Below are 21,414 nucleotides of genomic sequence, written 5' to 3'. Positions count from 1 at the left end.
TAGAAAATGCTCTTCTTTAAAAAATAGATTTTTTCAACTTTATAAAAATGGTTAAAAATAATAATAATAAAAAAATAAAATATTGTTTGCATGTTTGGTAGATTATCTATGCTCCTCATGCTGCCTCTAAATGCAGCAGTTACCCCTGTGTCCCAGCATGAAGCCATCATGAACCATCACACTGTGTTAAATCAGATTACAGATGATTTATAATCATTAACCTCAGTGTGATCACTCTAACTCCTGCAGCACTCAGATGTCCGAGCTTTCTTCTGCCCCTGAATGCATCATAAGTTTTCTCTCCATAACAGAGTTTTCAGACTTCCTTTATGTCCTGGTCTCAGAGTGTGTGTGTGTGTGTGTGTGTGAGAGGGTCGGTGTGTGTTATTGAAGATGAGTGTGTGTAATCAGTGAGTCAGCTGATGATCAATCCTCTCAGCTGATGACGTCTCTCTGTGATTTCCTTGATTTGTCCGGATCAGTGATCTCTGCTGTTACAGTGACATGAAGCTGCTCACTCCCTCAGCTGTTCATCATCAACCCTGCAGCTCTCTGTGAACTCCTCTCAGATCTCTGAACTCTGAACTCCAGCCTGCTGTCTGTCTGTCTGTCTGTCTGTGGAGGATCCACGGTGACCATGTTGGAGCAGTCGAACCGGTGGACTCGGTGGGTCTCTGCGGGGGCTGCGGTGCTCCTGCTCGGACTGCTGGCGTCCTCCTGCCGGGCAGAGGAGGCGTCCTGTCACGGAGCCTACGACCTCTACTTTGTTCTGGACAAGTAAGTAACAAGTTCAGATCCTCCTGTGTTTAAAGTTCTGTTCCTGAAGCTGGAACCTCTAAAAACTGTTAGTTTCATCACACTGGAACTGTTGGTGCTTCCTGTGGGTGGAGGAGAGGGTGGAGGTGAGGGTGGGGGGGCAGGATGTGTGTGTGCGCACATGTAGGTGAGGCAGGCTGCTTCAGGTTTGACACACTTCTCTGTGACCTGATTTGTACATGCAGGGTCACATCCGGTCTTACCAAAAACTCTGTCACCATAACTCCTGGTTGGGTCACAACAGGGACAACAGTTAGAGACAGTTCTCTTCACATGTGGGAGACAGAGTCCACCCAGCTGTGACATCTGCCAGGCCGATACATGGAGAGAAGTCCCTCTTACTGAACCCTGCAGTTCCTCCAGAGTCCACTACAGTGTGTCTCCTGCAGTTCCTCCAGAGTCCACTAGAGTGTGTCTCCTTCAGTTCCTCCAGAGTCCACTAGAGTGTGTTTCCTGCCGTTCCTCCAGAGTCCACTAGAGTGTGTCTCCTTCAGTTCCTCCAGTGTCCACTAGAGTGTGTCTCCTGCAGTTCCTCCAGAGTCCACTAGAGTGTGTCTCCTTCAGTTCCTCCAGAGTCCACTAGAGTGTGTCTCCTGCAGTTCCTCCAGAGTCCACTAGAGTGTGTCTCCTTCAGTTCCTCCAGAGTCCACTAGAGTGTGTCTCCTTCAGTTCCTCCAGAGTCCACTAGAGTGTGTCTCCTACAGTTCCTCCAGAGTCCACTAGAGTGTGTCTCCTACAGTTCCTCCAGAGTCCACTAGAGTGTGTCTCCTTCAGTTCCTCCAGAGACCACTAGAGTGTGTCTCCTGCAGTTCCTCTGGAGTCCACTAGAGTGTGTCTCCTGCAGTTCCTCCAGAGTCCACTAGAGTGTGTCTCCTGCAGTTCCTCCAGTGTCCACTAGAGTGTCTCCTGCAGTTCCTCCAGAGACCACTAGAGTGTGTCTCCTGCAGTTCCTCCAGAGACCACTAGAGTGTCTCCTGCAGTTCCTCTAGAGTCCACTAGAGTGTCTCTCCTGCAGTTCCTCCAGAGTCCACTAGAGTGTGTCTCCTGCAGTTCCTCCAGAGTCCACTAGAGTGTGTCTCCTTCAGTTCCTCCAGAGTCCACTAGAGTGTGTCTCCTTCAGTTCCTCCAGTGTCCACTAGAGTGTGTCTCCTTCAGTTCCTCCAGTGTCCACTAGAGTGTGTCTCCTTCAGTTCCTCCAGTGTCCACTAGAGTGTGTCTCCTGCAGTTCCTCCAGAGACCACTAGAGTGTGTCTCCTGCAGTTCCTCCAGAGACCACTAGAGTGTCTCCTGCAGTTCCTCTAGAGTCCACTAGAGTGTCTCTCCTGCAGTTCCTCCAGAGTCCACTAGAGTGTGTCTCCTGCAGTTCCTCCAGAGTCCACTAGAGTGTGTCTCCTTCAGTTCCTCCAGAGTCCACTAGAGTGTGTCTCCTTCAGTTCCTCCAGTGTCCACTAGAGTGTGTCTCCTTCAGTTCCTCCAGTGTCCACTAGAGTGTGTCTCCTTCAGTTCCTCCAGTGTCCACTAGAGTGTGTCTCCTGCAGGGATTTACAGCAGGTGAAGGGTTAAAGGGAGGGTTAGGGGGCGTGGCCTCTTTGAGTGACAGGTGGGAGCTGCTAGCTGTCTGCTAGGTGTCCCCTCAGCTCATTCAGTCCCTGACCTTTGACCTCTGGACCTTGTTTGTGGTGTTGGAGAGTATCAGGGGCTCAGACTGTGTCGCTGTTTTAGCTTAGCATTTATTTTCTAACCCCTCCCTCCTCCTCCTTAGCTCCACCCTCTTGTCCAAATATGGTCTTTCCTGGCTCCAAAACAACAACTAGTCTGAATGATAAAACTCTGTCCCTGGTGGCTGAGTCCTCGTCTTCTGGTCATGGTTGGACCTTAGTCACGGTCTGAGGTCTGAAGGGGTCTGATGGGGTCTGATGGGGTTCAGTTCTTGTAAACAGTGTTTGGTTTAATTGATATCAAATGTTAAATGTGCTGGATTGGTAACTAACAGAAAATGAATGCAGCATGTAAACTATAAAAACAATGACTAGCATGCAACCCAGCACTAAACCGAGGGCCCCCGGGGGTTCAGTGAAAAACAACAACCAGTTCATTTAATGTTACCATGACAACCAGCTGAGTCATGTGATGCTGTTTTACTGCGTCTTATTATTGAATCTGCAGAGTCAGCAGATCCAGATCAACACCAGCAGACGGGACTTCATCAGGAGGTCTCAGTCAGTTAAAGGTTGGTGAAGTCTTCAGTCACCTCAGACCATGAACCCAGACCTGGTCCTGTTTGTGACCTGGTCCTGTTTGTTCAGCGGTTACAGAGTTAGAGGAACCTCATCAGAGTAACCACAACCACAGCATCCGTCGGTCCTGACCACGCGGTCTCATCTGCCTCACGTTACCCGGGTCTCACTCTGCTGCTGAGCCTCGTCCTCCCTCTCCAGAACAAAGACTTATTGTCTGTGTGAGGATGAAGGGATGCACTTCACTTCATCATGAACCTCAGACTTTACATCCCTTCACTTTGAACTCCTGCTCCAGTCTGAGGCTCATGTTTTATCTGTAAGATATCAGAGTTCACTTAAAGCTGAGTCAGCTGTCTCCACAGGTCGTTCATTACCTCTGTGGTGAACACTGGTGCATGATGGGAGATATTTAAACACTCTTCTTCCTCTTTGAACAGAAGATGAAGTAAAGAGATGAACAACATGGTTCAGGACTCCTCTGGGAGGAGGGACATGACGAGGTTTTCAGATCTCTATTTTTAGGATCCTCCGTGTGGTCGAAGGTTTCGTCATCATGTTCGCTCTCCTGGAAATCTAATTTAACTTCTGTCAGAGTGAAGCGTTCCTCTCTGAGGGACTGAACCTTTGTGGATTTAATCTTCTTTAATAGTTTTAGATGTTAAAACTGAGACCTCATCACAGAGAGGTTTCATCACAGAGAGCTGCTGGATCTGGTTTCATTTCACTTCCTGTTTCTGTCACATCCTCCGAGCCCTGCTGCAGGCCTGCACACACAGATCCAGATCACACAGATCCTGCACACACAGATCCTGCACACGTAGATCCTGCTCACACAGATCCTCCACACACAGATCCAGATCACACAGATCCTGCACATGCAGCTCCTGCACACACAGATCCAGATCACACAGATCCAGATCACACAGATCCTGCACACACAGATCCAGATCACACAGATCCTGCACACGCAGATCCAGATCACACAGATACTGCACACACAGATCCTCCACACATAGATCCTGCACACACAGATCCAGATCACACAGATCCTGCACACACAGATCCTGCACACGCAGATCCAGATCACACAGATCCTGCACACACAGATCCTGCACACACAGATCCAGATCACACAGATCCTGCTCACACAGATCCAGATCACACAGATCCAGACCACACACAGATCCTGCTCACACAGATCCTGCTCACACAGATCCAGATCACACAGATCCTGCTCACACAGATCCTGATCACACAGATCCTGATCACACAGATCCTGATCACATAGATCCTGCACACACAGATCCTGCTCTCACACAGTTCCTGCTCTCACACAGATCCTGCTCTCACACAGTTCCTGCTCTCACACAGATCCTGCACACACAGATCCTGCACACACAGATCCTGCACACATAGATCCTGCTCACATAGATTCTGCACACACAGATCCTGCACACACAGATCCTGCACACACAGATCCTGCACACACAGATCCTGTACACACAGATCCTGCACACACAGATCCTGCTCACACAGATCCTGCACACACAGATCCTGCACACACAGATCCTGCACACATAGATCCTGCACACACAGATCCTGCACACACAGATCCTGCTCACACATAGATCCTGCTCACACAGATCCTGCTCACACATAGATCCTGCTCACACAGATCCTGCTCACACAGATCCTGCACACACAGATCCTGCACACACAGATCCTGCACACACACTCATGCACTCAGCAGATCTTTGCAGCAGCATCGTGCACAGAGACCTGGAGTTCATTGTGAGAGTTAACACTTTGACAGTTCCTTCTTTTAATCTTGTTCTCCCTCGGGGGTTTGGGGTTGGAGAGGTGCCATCACTCAGGGCCAACGAGTCCACACTCTGCTCCCCTGACCCACTTCAGACCACCACACCCTCAGTTTAATGACTAAATGACCGGATGATGAAACAGATTACTGTTGGACTGAAAACTCGGATTTGAGGTTTTCTTCTGGTTTTAATGGTTTCCATGTTTAGAAGCTTGTTTGGTGCATGTTGGGTTTCTTTCAGAGCGTGTTTGGTGTTGTCCATGTGGAGATTTTTGATGTGGTGCATGTGGAGCTCTTTGGTTCAGTGCATGTGTATATGTGTGAAATGTGAGGCCTGGCTCTCGGAGGCCTCTCCAACATGTCCGACCTCTCCAGGTTTGTTGAGGGGGAGTAGACCGGTGCTGCTCTCTTTGTGTTCTGGTCTGTCTGTGCAGATAAAATGCTTCCTCAGTCAGATTTCCTGCTCGCCCTCCTGATAAGACGGCGCTCTGATGTCAGCAGTTTGTGCAGCCTGCATGTGTTGGAAAGTGTTTACAGGAGCGTTTACCGGCCCTGCTCCTTACCCACTGATACTCCCACATGCTGCTGTGTGACCTCCACCGTGTGCAGCAGAGGGGGGAGAGCTGCTTCTGAGATCAGCCTCCTTCTGTCTGAACTTTCCTGCATGTTGAGTTGTTAGAACTTAAACTTATAAAGACTCTCACTCTGGATAGTCTCCTCTCTCTCTCAGCAGAGTGAAGAAGTGACTGAATGTTTGGATGATTTCAAGGATGTCTGATAACTTTCTGTGACTGCATGAAATCTCAGATCATCGTGTCCCACCCTGATCTCCTCCAGCTCCTCTGCCCGGTCCACAGACCAGAGCTGCAGAAACTCAGTCCACATCGTTCTGCAGAAACAGACGACAGAATGAGTCTCTGTAAACGTGTTTGTCAGTCTGAGCATCATCTTCTGGATTATCTGAGGAGTGAGACGTCTCACATCTTTACTATCTCTGCTGAGAGCCGATCATGCACATGAAGCAACAAGTGAATGAAACAGCAGCATGATGAAACTCCACGGGGTCTGACATCCCTGTGGAAGTTAACACATTGACTAGAATAGAAACCGATCAGATCTGGAGCTGAGATAGACCAGAGACAGAATGTGATTAAACACATCTCCAAACTGCAGCACATGAAGTATCCGTCTCTCCTCTCTCCTCTCTCCTCTCTCCTCTCTCCTCTCTCCCTCTCCTCTTTCCTCTCTCCTCTCTCCTCCATAAGATGGAGAGAATCTTTCGTCTTGTATTTCTTGGATTGATCTCTCCTCTCTCCTCTCTCCTCTCTCCTCTCTCCTCTCTCCTCTTTCCTCTCTCCTCTCTCCTCCATGAGATGGAGAGAATCTTTCGTCCTGTATTTCTTGGATTGATCTCTCCTCTCTCCTCTCTCCTCTCTCCTCTCTCCTCTCTCCTCTCTCCTCTTTCCTCTCTCCTCTCTCCTCCATGAGATGGAGAGAATCTTTCGTCCTGTATTTCTTGGATTGATCTCTCCTCTCGCCTCTCTCCTCTCTCCTCTCTCCGCTCTCCTCCTCCTCTCTCCTCTCCTCTCTCCTCTCTCCTCTCTCCTCCTCCTCTCTCCTCTCTCCTCTCTCCTCCCTCCTCTCTCCTCTCTCCTCTCTCCTCTCTCCTCTCTCCTCTTTCCTCTCTCCTCTCTCCTCCATGAGATGGAGAGAATCTTTCGTCCTGTATTTCTTGGATTGATCTCTCCTCTCTCCTCTCTCCTCTCTCCTCTCTCCTCTCTCCTCCCTCCTCTCATCCTCTCTCCTCTCTCCTCTCTCCTCTCTCCTCCATGAGATGGAGAGAATCTTTCGTCCTGTATTTCTTGGACTGATCTCTCTCTCTCTTGTCTCTCCTCTGTCCTCTCTCCTCTCTCCTCCCTCCTCTCTCCTCTCTCCTCTCTCCTCCCTCCTCTCTCCTCTCTCCTCTCTCCTCTCTCCTCCATGAGATGGAGAGAATCTTTCGTCCTGTATTTCTTGGACTGATCTCTCTCTCTCTTGTCTCTCCTCTCTCCTCTCTCCTCTCTCCTCTCTCCTCCATGAGATGGAGAGAATCTTTCGTCCTGTATTTCTTGGACTGATCTCTCTCTCTCTTGTCTCTCCTGTGAACGTTGTGGGTTTCTAACAGCTTCAGTGGCTGCTATAGATCACAGACTTCTCAGCTCAGTGATCCAGCATGTGGCCGGTGTTAATGTCCAACTGTGTCTGAGCCACCAAGCACACACACTGTACAGTTAGTGTTTTACTCCCCGGCACACAATCTGCTGCGGCCGCTGCCGCCGCCGAGCTGCTGACTGACTGACTGACTGACTGACTGTGGTTTCGTCCTCGCAGGTCCGGAAGTGTCGCCACCGACTGGCATGAGATCTACTCCTTTGTGAAGAACCTGACGGACAGATTCGTGAGGTGAGTGCAGAGCTATGATCAGTATGTTTCTCTCTGAAGGTTTGTTTTCATGTTTTAAAATAAGGAACAGGAGGAGAGGGCGGGTCTTTGTGTTTCCACGCCCACAGAGGAGTGAGGTAACACACCTGTGAGCTCTGACAGGTAGAGACTCTTTCCTCAGAGACGTTCAGTCCTTCCTGTTTCCTCTCTGAAGTCTAAATTTAAAGATCTTCAGCGTTCCTTTCAGCCGGCCGCAGTGTTGCTCAGATTTCACTTCACACCTGTTTTACAAATGATGGAACTGCTAAAGCACATCCTTCTCTTTGCACATAATTCATTAAAGCGTCTTGAACGTTGAGCTTGCATAACGTTGAGTCAAAGCTTCCTGCCAGCACAGTACAGACGGCGGCGACCCAGCCAGAATCAAGTGGTTGGTTGAAGAAAATAGCAAAGGCACCAGGTGGGAGTGGGTGGCAGAGAGGAGCAGTCTTCTGGGCTGTGAGAACGGCCATTTGCACCGGGGGGGTCCGGCTCCACACGTCCCCCCACCACCCCCCGTCCCCCCCCGCCTCCGGCACGGAGCGAGCGGCCGGCGAGCGAGCAGACAATGTACAGTAAAGACGGAGAACGCGCCACAATCTGCTAAACAATGCTCGCTCACCAAGAGCTCTTCTGTTCCGCCATGTGGACACAACCGGACCCCCCTCCTGCAGAAACCCACCGCCCCCCCTCTGATATGTCCCTGGCATCCCTGCGTCTCTCTCTGCAGCCTTTACTACAAACAGCAGATATGAGCACGCTGTAAACCCTCTGAACCCAGACAAAGGAGTCTGAGGAGTCTGCAGGAGTCTGCAGGAGTCTGAGGAGGAGTCTGCAGGAGTCTGCAGGAGTCTGAGGAGTCTGAGGAGTCTGCAGGAGTCTGCAGGAGTCTGTAGGAGTCTGCAGGAGTCTGCAGGAGTCTGCAGGAGTCTAAGGAGTCTGCAGGAGTCTAAGGAGTCTGCAGGAGTCTAAGGAGTCTGCAGGAGTCTAAGGAGTCTGCAGGAGTCTGCAGGAGTGTAAGGAGTCTGATGAGTCTGCAGGAGTCTGGGGATTCTGCAGGAGTCTGGGGAGTCTGCAGGAGTCTGCAGGAGTCTGGGGAGTCTGCAGGAGTCTGCAGGAGTCTGAGGAGTCTGCAGGAGTCTGAGGAGTCTGCAGGAGTCTGGGGAGTCTGCAGGAGTCTGCAGGAGTCTGCAGGAGTCTGAGGAGTCTGCAGGAGTCTGAGGAGTCTGCAGGAGTCTGAGGAGTCTGAGGAGTCTGCAGGAGTCTGAGGAGTCTGAGGAGTCTGCAGGAGTCTGGGGAGTCTGAGGAGTCTGAGGAGTCTGCAGGAGTCTGAGGAGTCTGCAGGAGTCTGAGGAGTCTGCAGGAGCTCGCTCTGAGGTCTGATCCACATGAACTCACCTCTGTGGACCTCTTCAGATCTTTCTCCTACTTTAAATCTGATCAGACGCTGCAGAGAGAGCTCTGCGTGTGATCCTAAATTAAAAGTGTATTTCATCAGAATTTAATATCTAAATAAATAAAGATGTAGAAACACATTTTGAACTCTTCAGAAATTCTGAGGAAACTAAACCGTGCTGAGGTCTGCAGTCACACTTCCTCCATGATGAAGAGCAAAGAGAGAACTACAGGTTGTGGTTTCACTCAGAGGTCAAACCGCTCGCTCTAGTCCTGAAGCTTCAGGCCTCAAAGTCTCAGACCGGTTTACTCTCCCTCGACCCGTCCCCCTCTCTCTCTCTCTCTCTCTCCTCGTGTTCCTGACTCTGTCCACGCTCCTGTCTCCAAACAAACAAAGAAGAAACCCTCAAACTTTAATCTGAGTTCACTGTACGTCAAGTAAACATACATCCACACCTTCACCCTCTTGATCTTGATCCTGATCCTGATCCTGATCCAGTTCCCTGCAGCCTCAGCAGAACGATGAGGTCCAGAGAGTAGAAACAGAAACATGTTGGAGAACAAAGAAGAATTAAATGAACTTCATATTTCTCTGAATCTCTCCATCATGGAGGAAGTTAAAGTTTGATTAATTCAGATCTTTCTTTGATTCTTCTGATCTGAGAGGATCATTTAATTTAACATTAAGTCATAAAACAGCAACAAATAATAAGAAACATAATCAGAGATAAATACTAAAAAATCTATAAAATAAAATAATCAAAATAAAAAATCAGATCAAGTTAAAAAGATCAAATCAATACAATTAATAAATCATTTTGTAACAACAACAATAATAACAATAATAATAAAGAAATAAAGAATAAGATAATAATAATAATATTAATTATGATAATTCAATCCAAGGATGAAAATAAATGCCTCTAAATTAAAAGCCAGATTAAAAAGTCTTCAGTCACTGTTTTAATATCCAGAGAGTTCAGAGAAATAAAAACCTCAGCTTCATGTTCCTCACAGAGTTCTCTCTCTCTTCATCACAGATTTGATTTTGAGTTTGTTTCTCCAGGACGACGTGAAGAACGATCTCAGACATCAGTGTGTTCTTACTCTCTGTATATCTGCATGTGATTCATGCAGAGACATTATAACTCAAACACAATGACACAAAGGAAGAATAATTCAGTCTCTAGTTTGAGATGTTTTCATCTTGATTTTAACATTTTAAAATAAATAAATATATTATTGATGACTTCAGATTCTGATCCTGAAGAAACAGTCCAGATCAAATCAGGGATAAAAATTCAGCCGATGTTGTTCACACATGAAGATCACTGTGAAGTATTCAGGAGATGAATGTGTGTGTGTGTGTGTGTGTGTGTGTGTGTGTGTGTGTGTGTGTGTGTGTGTGTGTGTGTGTGTGTGTGTGTGTGTGTATGTGTGTGTGTGTGTGTGTGTGTGTGTGTGTGTGTGGGGGTTATTTCCTATTTTATATGAATTATTTAATAATTCATCTTCATCATGAACACCAGTCCAACACAATAACTCAAAGTCTGCAGTCTGAGCTGCAGAAAGAATCAAACCTTTAAATATTTAACTTTATATTTCAGATGATTTTAAGATGATGGGATACATTCTTTATGAAACCATCTGAGAGTGTTGACTCTCTTTAATAAATACAATAACATCATAGATAAATGTGCGCTGCAGTAACTCTGAAGTCTCCTCCTGATCTTCTGCAGCCGGCTGAGCTCTGTGAGTTCTCCTGCACATAATTAATGTAATAATATCATCAACACATTTTAAACACACTGATAGAAACACTGAGGTCTCATCTTTCTGTTGAAGAAAGAAATGAAGTCTTTAACTCTTTTTATTTCAGATTCATTTTAATCAGAGTTTCCTGTTTTAAAATGACCTGACGGTGAAACTCTCTCTGCACCTGATGGATTCAATATCATCATCATCATCATCATCAGACCAAAGTCTGATCTCTGAGACTCAAACTGAGACTCTGAGACTCAAACTGAGACTCTGAGACTCAAAATGAGACTCTGAGACTCAAAATGAGACTCTGAGACTCAAACTGAGAATCTGAGACTCAAACTGAGACTCTGAGACTCAAACTGACTCTGAGACTCAAACTGAGAATCTGAGACTCAAACTGAGACTCTGAGACTCTGAGACTCAAACTGAGACTCTGAGACTCAAACTGAGAATCTGAGACTCAAACTGAGACTCTGAGACTCAAACTGACTCTGAGACTCAAACTGAGAATCTGAGACTCAAACTGAGACTCTGAGACTCTGAGACTCAAACTGAGACTCTGAGACTCAGACTGAGACTCTGAGACTGAAACTGAGACTCTGAGACTCAGACTGAGACTCTGAGACTCAAACTGAGACTCTGAGACTCAAACTGAGATTCTGAGACTCAAACTGAGACTCTGAGACTCAAACTGAGACTCTGAGACTCAAACTGAGACTCTGAGACTCAAACTGAGACTCTGAGACTCAAACTGAGACTCTGAGACTCTGAGACTCTGAGACTCAAACTGAGACTCTGAGACTCAAACTGAGAATCTGAGACTCAAAGACTCAAACTGAGACTCTGAGACTCAAACTGAGACTCTGAGACTCAAACTGAGACTGAGACTCAAACTGAGACTCTGAGACTCAAACTGAGACTCTGAGACTCAAACTGAGACTCTGAGACTCTGAGACTCAAACTGAGACTCTGAGACTCAAACTGAGACTCTGAGACTGAAACTGAGACTCTGATGGTTTAACTTCACAACCACTCCTGAGGCGTGTAAAACCACTGAGTGTTGTTTTAAAGAGCTGAGATCTAAACACACACACAGAGACCCTCAGAGTCTGAAGTCTGATGTGAAGTCCTCGCCCACGCTCCTCTCTGACACGCGGTGAGTTCTGGGTCCACATATGACTGCAGACAGGATGTGGATGCATCTCGGGCCGTGTGGCGGTAAAGATGGCGGTGTGTGTTTGCGGGGGAGGATGGCGGCTGTGTCATGTGGGTGAGAAATATCAGCACCTCTCCGTATGCTGCCGCGGCTTCAGATCTCTGAGGGAGAGAGGGAGAGAGTTTACCTCTGTGTGTGTGTGTGTGTGTGTGTGTGTGTGTGTGTGTGTGTGTGTGTGTGTGTGTGTGTGTGTGTGTGTGTGACAGAGTTATTTTTGTCCCTGAATCAAACTTCAGTGTTTTCAGAATTCAAAGAGCCTCACTGTTTGTCTTATTATTATTATTTGAATCTGTTGGATAAAATGATTTAAATCATCTTGAAGTTAAATCTGATAAAATACATCAAACTTCAACATTTCAGATAATTATTGTAAATGTCCCTTTAAATGGAACAATACTTTAAACTCACTTGTTCCTTTTTTGGGATCCCTGCAGACCACAGAGCTTTACCTCTTTAATTATAATTATTATTATTATTATTATAATTATTATAACCTCTTTAATCTCAAGTGTTTTAAAGAAATCCTTCAGTTTTTGTTATTTTTCCCTATTTTTTTTGTGATCAAAATTTTTATTGAATTTCTTTCACAGCAGATGACATTGTGTCATAAAGATGATGTAAATTAAAAATAATGACAGAGAATGAGTAGGTACATTAAAGAGCAGTGACACACCATCATCCATACACCATGAATAATAAAATAATAAATACAAATAAACAAATGAAATAGAAGAGGGAGAGGAGTGAAAGGATATATCCATCAATAAGACAGCTCATGTGGAGGTTTCATATTCTACATAATAATAATAATAATAAACACGTCAGCATTTCTATCTGTGAAACAAACAATTTTAATGAATTGGAAGTTAAAAAAGGCAGAATGTTTGATACAGACAGCTGGCTTACAGATGATTTGGAGCTGATCTCTATGGAGTGAGCAGCATCAGCACCTGTAGATCCAGGCAGCAGCAGCACCTGTAGATCCAGGCAGCAGCAGCACCTGTAGATCCAGGCAGCAGCAGCACCTGTAGATCCAGTCAGGGGTCACAGAGGCTCTTTGATTGTGTTCTATCAGTGATGGATAAAGACCCTGATGGATATCCTAAAGATTTAAGTTGTCAATCACCATGGATACAGTCCAGTACTGATAGACTCCTATTGATACTTGAATTTTAAACCCCATCAATTCAATATTTAAGCTCCACCCTTCCTCCCATGTGTTGTCCTGTTGGAGGTTATCACATGTTTTTATTTGTTTGAATATTTGTTTGTGTTTCTCTTTTACTTTGTGTATCAGTGTGAGACCTTGTCCAGTCAGAGTTGTTGCTGTATTATAATTTTTCAGCAACTCGTTAATAAAACCTGGAACATCCTGAAGAACAGAGAATAAGGAGTTTAGGTTGAATATCAAAATGGAAATTATAAACAGTTATCTAAATTAGTTATCTTTCAAAGTTTAGACCTGACTTAATGAACGTGTTTCAAAAGAACAAAGAAAGGAGACATGCTGAGTGTTATAATCCATGCATTGATCAATAACAGTGTTATAATCCATGCATTGATCAATAACTGTGTTATAATCCATGCACTGATCAATAACTGAGTGTTATAATCCATGCATTGATCAATAACTGAGTGTTATAATCCATGCATTGATCAATAACTGAGTGTTATAATCCATGCAATGATCAATAACAGTGTTATAATCCATGCACTGATCAATAACAGTGTTATAATCCATGCATTGATCAATAACAGTTTTATAATCCATGCATTGATCAATAACAGTGTTATAATCCATGCACTGATCAATAACAGTGTTATAATCCATGCATTGATCAATAACAGTGTTATAATCCATGCATTGATCAATAACTGAGTGTTGTAATCCATGCATTGATCAATAACAGTTTTATTATCCATGCATTGATTAATAACTGAGTGTTATAATCCATGCATTGATTAATAACTGAGTGTTATAACCCATGCATTGATCAATAACAGTGTTATAATCCATGCATTGATCAATAACAGTGTTATAATCCATGTATTGATCAATAACAGTGTTATAATCCATGCATTGATCAATAACAGTGTTATAATCCATGCATTGATCAATAACTGAGTGTTATAATCCATGCACTGATCAATAACAGTGTTATAATCCATGCATTGATCAATAACAGTGTTATAATCCATGCATTGATCAATAACTGAGTGTTGTAATCCATGCATTGATCAATAACAGTGTTATAATCCATGCATTGATCAATAACAGTTTTATTATCCATGCATTGATTAATAACTGAGTGTTATAATCCATGCATTGATTAATAACTGAGTGTTATAACCCATGCATTGATCAATAACAGTGTTATAATCCATGCATTGATCAATAACAGTGTTATAATCCATGTATTGATCAATAACAGTGTTATAATCCATGCATTGATCAATAACAGTGTTATAATCCATGCATTGATCAATAACAGAGTGTTATAATCCATGCACTGATCAATAACAGTGTTATAATCCATGCATTGATCAGTAACAGTGTTATAATCCATGCATTGATCAATAACAGTGTTATAATCCATGCATTGATCAATAACAGTGTTATAATCCATGCATTGATCAATAACAGTGTTATAATCCATGCATTGATCAATAACAGAGTGTTATAATCCATGCATTGATCAATAATCAGGTTCAGGGTTCGATGTGGTTCTTTGAGATTTAGCAGAATCTTAAATCTCTTGAGCTGGTCTTTACACAGACTTCGTCCCCCCTGCTTGATGAAGTCCTCCTCTGAGATCTGGATCTGGATGTATTTACTGAGGAAGCAGCTGTGTTTGTAAACCCCCGTTTATGATGCAGCTTAATGTCCTTAAACGTGTCAGCAGTCGTAAACGCGTCAGAGTCCAGCTTCAGTTCACACCGTTAAACATTTACAGGTACACAGGATTTATGTGTGTGTGTTCTGCAGGATGTGTGTTTATGTGTGTGTTCTGCAGGATGTGTGTTTATGTGTGTGTTCTGCAGGATGTGTGTTTATGTGTGTGTGTGTGTGTGTGTGTGTGTGAGTCATCAGCTCAACATGTTTCCTGTCTGAGGGGAGATTCATCACTTTCCCTCAGCTGCTCTAAAACCTTTATGTTCTAATATTAGTGACATTAAACGACCCGCCGTCGCTCTGCAGAGACTCTTCATGCTCCTCTCACTCAGCTGATATCAGACCGCCTTTAAACCTGTCCTCACACTGAGACCCCCTGTCATACTGAGACCCCCGGCCCTGAGAGGTCGGTCTCTGGAGGACCTGAGAGGTCGGTCTCTTGAGGACCTGAGAGGTCGGTCTCTGGAGGACCTGAGGGCTCGATAAAGGACGGCAGAGATGATGCTGTTTCCTAAGAATGAAATGTTCTGACTCCTGATGTGTTTTCCTCCTCAGCCCCAGGATGAGGGTCTCCTTCATCGTCTTCTCGGCGAGAGCGACCGTCCTGCTGCCTCTGACCGGAGACAGGTAACGACACCGACCCTCTGAAAACACGGTATCTAACTGTAGGTACCTTCATGTCTGATGTTTCTGACTCAGCTCCGTCAGGACCACTCTCCAAAAGAATTGCTAAGTTATATTTGGAGGTATGGTTCTGTTCTGGGAGCTCCCTGCCCTTCCACATGTGTAGTCGGAATGCCAAAGCCTGAGGCGGGGAGAGCACACCTCAAATAGTTAAGTTTATGCATGCAATAAGTCATATTTGGAGGTTTGGCTCTGTTCTGGGAGCTCCCTGCCCTTCCAAGTGCTTTTGTGGAAGGGCAATGACTGAGGTGGGGAGAGCACACTTCACAGAATGAATTATCTGCATGCAAAAAAGTATATTTGGATGCATGGCTCTGTTCTGGGAGCTCCCTGCCCTTCCATGTGCATATGTGGAAGGGCAAAGACTGAGGTGGGGAGAGCACACCTCAAATAGTTTATGTTTTGCATACAATAAGTTATATTTGGGGGTATGGTTCTGTTCTGGGAGCTCCCTGCCCTTCCACAGGTGTAGTTGGAATGCCAAAACCCCCGAGGCGGGGAGAGCACACCTCAGATAATTTATTTTTTCCATGCAATAAGTTATATTTGGCGCTGTGGCACTGTTGTAGGAGCTCTCTGCCCTTCCACATCCCTTTGTGGAACGGCAACGACTGAGGTAGGGAGAGCACACTTCCTTAGAATTAATTATCTGCATGCAATAAGTTACATTTGGATGTATGGCTCTGTTCTGGGAGCTCCCTGCCCTTCTACGTGTGTAGTTGGAATGCCAAAGTCAAGGCGGGGAGAGCACACCTCCTGTCTCTTTTATGTGCATGCATGAAAAGCCAAGGCAGGGAGAGCAGCAGCAAAGACCCCCGGGGGGCCAGAACAGAACAAAACTACAGCATAACTTTTAAATAACGTGAGTTTGTTTAACTTCGAGTGTCGCTTCACAAAGTGGAGTGGAGAGGTTTTAGTAAAGATGGCCGCCACAGAGCAAGAGGAGTGTCAGAGGAGAACTCAGATCAGCTCAGGTTCCAGGTGTTAAAGACACAGTGGGTGACGGTGAGGATGTTAAAGGGACAGTGTGCAGAGATGTGAATATTCAGCCTCTTCCTCCTCCACAGGGCGTCAGGGTAAACGTGATCACTCTTTAGTGCTCATGATGTTTAAAGTGTGTTTGTCTTCACGTTGAGGTCACAGGCTTGATTCCTGGAGAGTTCGTGGATAAGCAGCGTCTTTTTATTTATGCTCCTGTGTTTGTGTTTCCAGATACGAGATCCAAGAAGGTCTGAAGCGTCTGCGGGATGTGAAACCTGCAGGAGAGACCTACATGCACGAGGGGATCAAGGAGGTGAGTGAGTCCGGCTCCGGCTCGGCTTGTTCTTCCTGAAACACGTGTGTTTGATGTGATCCTGAAGTGTTCTCACCGGTCTGACCCTGCAGGCCTCGGCTCAGATCCAATCTCAGGGGGTGAAATCCTCCAGCATCATCCTGGCTCTGACGGACGGCAAGCTGGCGGTCTACGTCCACGAGCTGACGGTGAAGGAGGTGAGGCTGCACTCAGAGACCTCACTTTAAATCCATCCTGTACGATGTTCCTACGTTTCTTACCTGTTGCACGCCGCCGTCTCCACGTGTGTTTCCCTCCGCAGGCTGCCGAGGCGAGGAAATACGGCGCCCGTGTTTACTGTGTGGGAATCAAAGACTTTGACGAGCAGCAGGTAAGAGAGCCTCCGTCTTAATGTGAACACACACGCCCGTCTCTGAACGTATGCTGCAACATTAAAGCAGGAGACGCGCTGCCATGCTGGAAGAGGGACAAGAAAGGTAAACATGTCGTACCAGAGCTGTTACCTGTGAGGGGAAATCCAGGTCTTAAAGGGATATTCCTCCTAAAAAACACGCTCCTGTGTTTGTAAACAAAGAGAGAAGTTCCTCTCAGGAGGAACAGACGTCTTCATCAGGTGGATTTAATGCTGAGTGCAGTCAGGCGGCTCACTGCGCTGCTTACAGGAGGTTTATTAATGATGCAGAGCAGGGTCTGTGTGCGGCGTCCAGGCTCCGCCCTCATCACGAGTTCTTGTGTTCCTTCTTTATTGCAGTCTTGCAGAATCCCCAGAGCTTTGGCTTTAGACAGGAAGTCCATATGAAGCTGTTTGAGATGTTTCTGGATTGACTTTAGTTTTGTTTGTGCTCTTCAAAGAAACTGCAAATGTTCAGATGATTCAGAAGGTGATTAATGTCTGTGCTATAAATAACTCGTTTTAAGATGGAAGCTTGGGGCCATAAATAAATGGACCTTGGGCCGTGATTGTACTTTGGACATGCCTGTCCTAAACACTGTGTGTGTGCAGGGAGGTGGTGCGGCTGAAAGTCTGAGTGCAGCTCTGTGCATGCTCACAAACCTGCAGGTCTACATCATACAGGGCAGGTAGAGTCTGCAGAGGAGACTCAGGACTCTGGTCCAGATGTTAGCTGTTGAGATCCTCGGTCTCTGCTTCAGCTTCAGGTCATTTCTGATAAACTTCCTGCAGCTCTCTAACGTCTGCTGAATCCACACTACAGCGCTCTTTGTTTGACTTTGAAGATGAGTTGTTGAAACTCTCGGTCGGTTTCCTCCTCTCTGAATTCTTGCAGCACGTTTTCTAAATTAAAATCCTGTTCTCCTCTGAAACAGTGAAAACATCCACACCGGCGACGCCATCTTTACTCTCTCGTTAGCTTGTTGTGGCTGCGTGTGTTCTTCTTCTCTGTGTTTAATAATGGCTCACAGACAGTATAGCGCCCCCTGCTGTGAGGGTTACGCCTGTTAATGAGGACATGACAGCAGAAAGATGGTTTAATTAAATTAAACAGTTAATAATAAAATACTCCAATAACACACTGACATATGTAAATTCTGCATACCTAATAAAATAATTATAATTATTAATATTTAAAGAACTGTTATTATATTTCAGATTATTTTAAAATAATTGAATAATTCCTTAGATGTAAATTAATATTTGATTCAGGCTCTCCTCTCAGAAATATTCTATTTTAATATTTATTTTAAAAACATTTTTAAATAAAATATTTATTTTAAATCTCCTGAAACACTTTAAATACTTTTTAAAATTATTATTATAATTATTTTACTTTGATGCTCTTTAAGGTAATCTCAGTAAATGACTCTGCAGAACTTGTGCTTCAGATTTTAAAGGGTTAATAACTGCAGATAAAGGCGGCTGTCATTTTCCCATCATGCTCTTCATCCTGTTTAAAAATCAGTTTATTTAATAAGCTGCAAAATAAAATAAAAGTCAGACTTTAATCTGAATATTTGTTCTGAACATGAAGTGTATGTCCGTCTGAGCGCTCCTCTGAGGCGCTCTGAGGTCAGAGTGTTTCCTCCTGGTGTCCCTGACTGCTTTACCTCTCCCTCCTCCATCATGGCGTCCCTGCAGCCATCAGTAGCCATCAGCGAGCCTCTCTCAGAGCCTCTCTCAGAGCCTCTCTTCTGAAGTCAAAAACAAAGGATTTATTGCCTCCAGTTTGTGATTTTTTTTTGATGGTTGAGGAAAGTGTTTGCCACAGTCATGCCATCTGCTGCGTCTCCTCCTGCCCGTGAATCAAAGGAGAGAAGAGACAGAGCTCAGTCAGGAAGAGGAAAACACAAACAGAAGAAAGCAGCATTTAATCTGCACTCCTCCTTATTTATCATAAACTCTCTCCTGTCCCCGACAGCTCGCCGAGATCGCCGACGCCAAGGACCAAGTGTTTCCTGTCAAAGATGGCTTCCACGCACTCAAAGGCATCGTCAATTCAGTAAGTTTGTCTTCTTCTTCCTGCCGGTCTGTGTGAGCTCTGCTAACGAGCGTCTCTCCCCCTGAAGCTTTAATCCAGATTATTCTCTGTATTCATGCTTTCATTCTGGAGGCTGCAGAGAGGTTAGAGAGGTTCATACAGAAACAATCAGTGCACATGCTGTCCTGCAGAAACAGGAACAGAAATGTTTTAATTTAACAGATTTAAAATAATATGAGGCGTCAGGCAGCGGTGCAATGTTCCAGTTAATTCATGCAAACATAGAAATGTGATCAAACCTGAAGAAAGGACTGAACTCAGGGACTCCTGCAGGAAACATGAGAGCAAGATGGCTCCAGAAATATGACTGACAGACAAAAACAGGAAGAGGAATCAAATGTGACATTTAAGATGTGTGAGGGAGAAATGCAAAATATAAAACAATAGAAGAAGAAGTTATAAGATAAGAGGACAGTGCATGGATAGATACTGAATCTAAATGTTTACATGCATCCATGCACATGATTGATAGATGAAATCTGAGCTGCTGAAATGCTAAAGCTGTAAATCTTTATTGCAGATGAAGTCAGTCTGCAGTTAGAGCAGTAAGAGGAACTTTTCCTGCACACACTCTCAGTGAGAGTCTCATTCTGTAGGTTATAGATGCATGTGTTTAAAGGTTGTAACGCTGGTGCACACTGTGGGTGGAGGTTTTAAATGCCGTCCTGTGCCGGCCTCCCTGACTCTGTCCCACATTAGAGCAGGACCTGAGTGAACTTCCTGCAGCGCTGCATGGAAACTGTGTTTGGAAATAACGGCTCAGAGTGCAGACGGAGATGTTTGAACCACACTGTAAAAAAAGAACACAGCGTCAGTCAGTCAGTCAGTGTCCTCGTGACGTCTCCCTCTCTGTGTTTTCATACTGTCCAGAGTCCGGGTCAGGTGAACTCAAAGGTTTGGTTCTGGGTTTCAGACAGAGAGCCGGGTTAGAGGGTGGATCCGTCTCAGGACAGAGTCCCTGAAACAGCTTTTATGTGAAGTTTCCTCCTCGGCCTCTGCCAGCCAATTAGCGGTTCTTTCCATTAGCTGCAGCTCTTAGCAGAAACACTGTCAGCCAAAGCGTGGGTGTGTGTGTGTGTGTGTGTGTGTGTGTGTGTGTGTGTGTGTGTGTGTGTTGGTTTGTGTAGCAACATGTTGTACGAGTGTGAGTCCTGCAGGAGCTTTCTGACCCAGGCGGGACTCGACATGAGTGTCAGAGCCCACAGAGCAGGCAGTGTTTCAGAGAGCGGACCGGGTCCTGCAGCTGGACCGACGACCGGCCAAAGGGTGTGTCGTGTTTCTGATGATGCAGAGTGTATCAGTGTGTGTGGAGGAGGAGGGGGCGGGGCTGAGAGAGAGAGGCGGGGCTTAGAGAGAGGCGCTCGGCCTCACAGCGTGCAGACGATTGTGTTAAATATCTCAGAGTCACATTATTCTATTAATCCTCGTATTCGTCCCAGAATCAGGATTCAACAGGATTTAAAATCGAAGTTTCCTGAATCAGAAACAGGGTCACAGTTTGCACATGCAGGGAAAGAGTCTCAGTGTTTCTGTGCAGAAACTCTGAACTCAGATTCAAAATCAAGAAACAGAAAACATGCAAACAGCCGTCAGAAGATTTGGAGAGTTTAAATATCTGAAGGGACAGTTTCAGAGTCTGACTGATTCATCTCTCAGTAAGGGATTGAGCTGCTGATCATTGAACACAGATGCAGAAGTCGTCACAGGGTGAGCATCATGATGTGCAGACTACGTCCTCACGTAGAGGATGATGTGGTCTCTGTAAATCCAGCTCGTAATGATTAACAGTGAGCGTGTTAAAGCTCCTCAGGCTGACGTGTTGGTGCTGCAGAAACCTCTCCTCTGTGATGAGGAGGGAGTCCAGTACACGTCCCTCCCTTCACAGTCATGTAACATCTTTCCTGTGGTTTCATTACACAACAACTCTCTGGGACTCTTCAGAGTCTGAACTGGAACTCAGAGCCGAGCTCCTCCAGCTCCTCCGGGCCGCTCTGACGCTTCAGCCTGCAGAACGAACGCCGAGCATTCCTCTCTCATGACTCACACTGGATCCTCCGCTGGATCAGAGTGACTTCACATCAACTCTGAGGATTGTTTTTCTGCAGGATCCTCACCCGCCCCTGTGACCGGGAGAGAGAGGGAGAGCGAGGGGGAGAGGGAGAGAGAGGGAGGGAGAGAGAGAGAGGGAGAGAGACACAAAGAGAGAGGGAGGGAGAGAGAGGGGGAGAGGGAGAGAGGAGAGAGAGGAGAGAGGGAGAGAGAGAGGGAGAGAGAGAGAGAGAGGAGAGAGAGAGGGAGAGAGAGAGGAGAGAGAGAGAGAGAGAGAGAGGGAGAGAGA

The 21,414-nt window shown here is 45.6% G+C and overlaps 1 protein-coding gene across 1 annotated transcript in view; it reads left to right on the top strand.

The window, feature by feature from the left end:
* Positions 1-319: 319 nt before the first annotated feature.
* Positions 320-21,414, top strand: part of LOC117808572 (anthrax toxin receptor 2-like) — a 47,797-nt gene continuing 26,702 nt past the window's right edge. The window contains exons 1-8 of the mRNA XM_034678291.1: positions 320-777; positions 7,246-7,317; positions 15,159-15,230; positions 16,500-16,581; positions 16,674-16,778; positions 16,883-16,951; positions 18,957-19,037; positions 19,947-20,001. Coding sequence (XP_034534182.1) covers positions 638-777; positions 7,246-7,317; positions 15,159-15,230; positions 16,500-16,581; positions 16,674-16,778; positions 16,883-16,951; positions 18,957-19,037; positions 19,947-20,001 — 676 coding nt within the window. The 5' untranslated portion in view covers positions 320-637. The remainder of the gene's footprint in view (positions 778-7,245; positions 7,318-15,158; positions 15,231-16,499; positions 16,582-16,673; positions 16,779-16,882; positions 16,952-18,956; positions 19,038-19,946; positions 20,002-21,414) is intronic.

Source organism: Notolabrus celidotus, unplaced genomic scaffold, assembly GCF_009762535.1.
Source record: "Notolabrus celidotus isolate fNotCel1 unplaced genomic scaffold, fNotCel1.pri scaffold_125_arrow_ctg1, whole genome shotgun sequence".
Classification (NCBI taxonomy): domain Eukaryota; kingdom Metazoa; phylum Chordata; class Actinopteri; order Labriformes; family Labridae; genus Notolabrus; species Notolabrus celidotus.
This window is presented reverse-complemented; position numbering and strand designations above follow the sequence as displayed.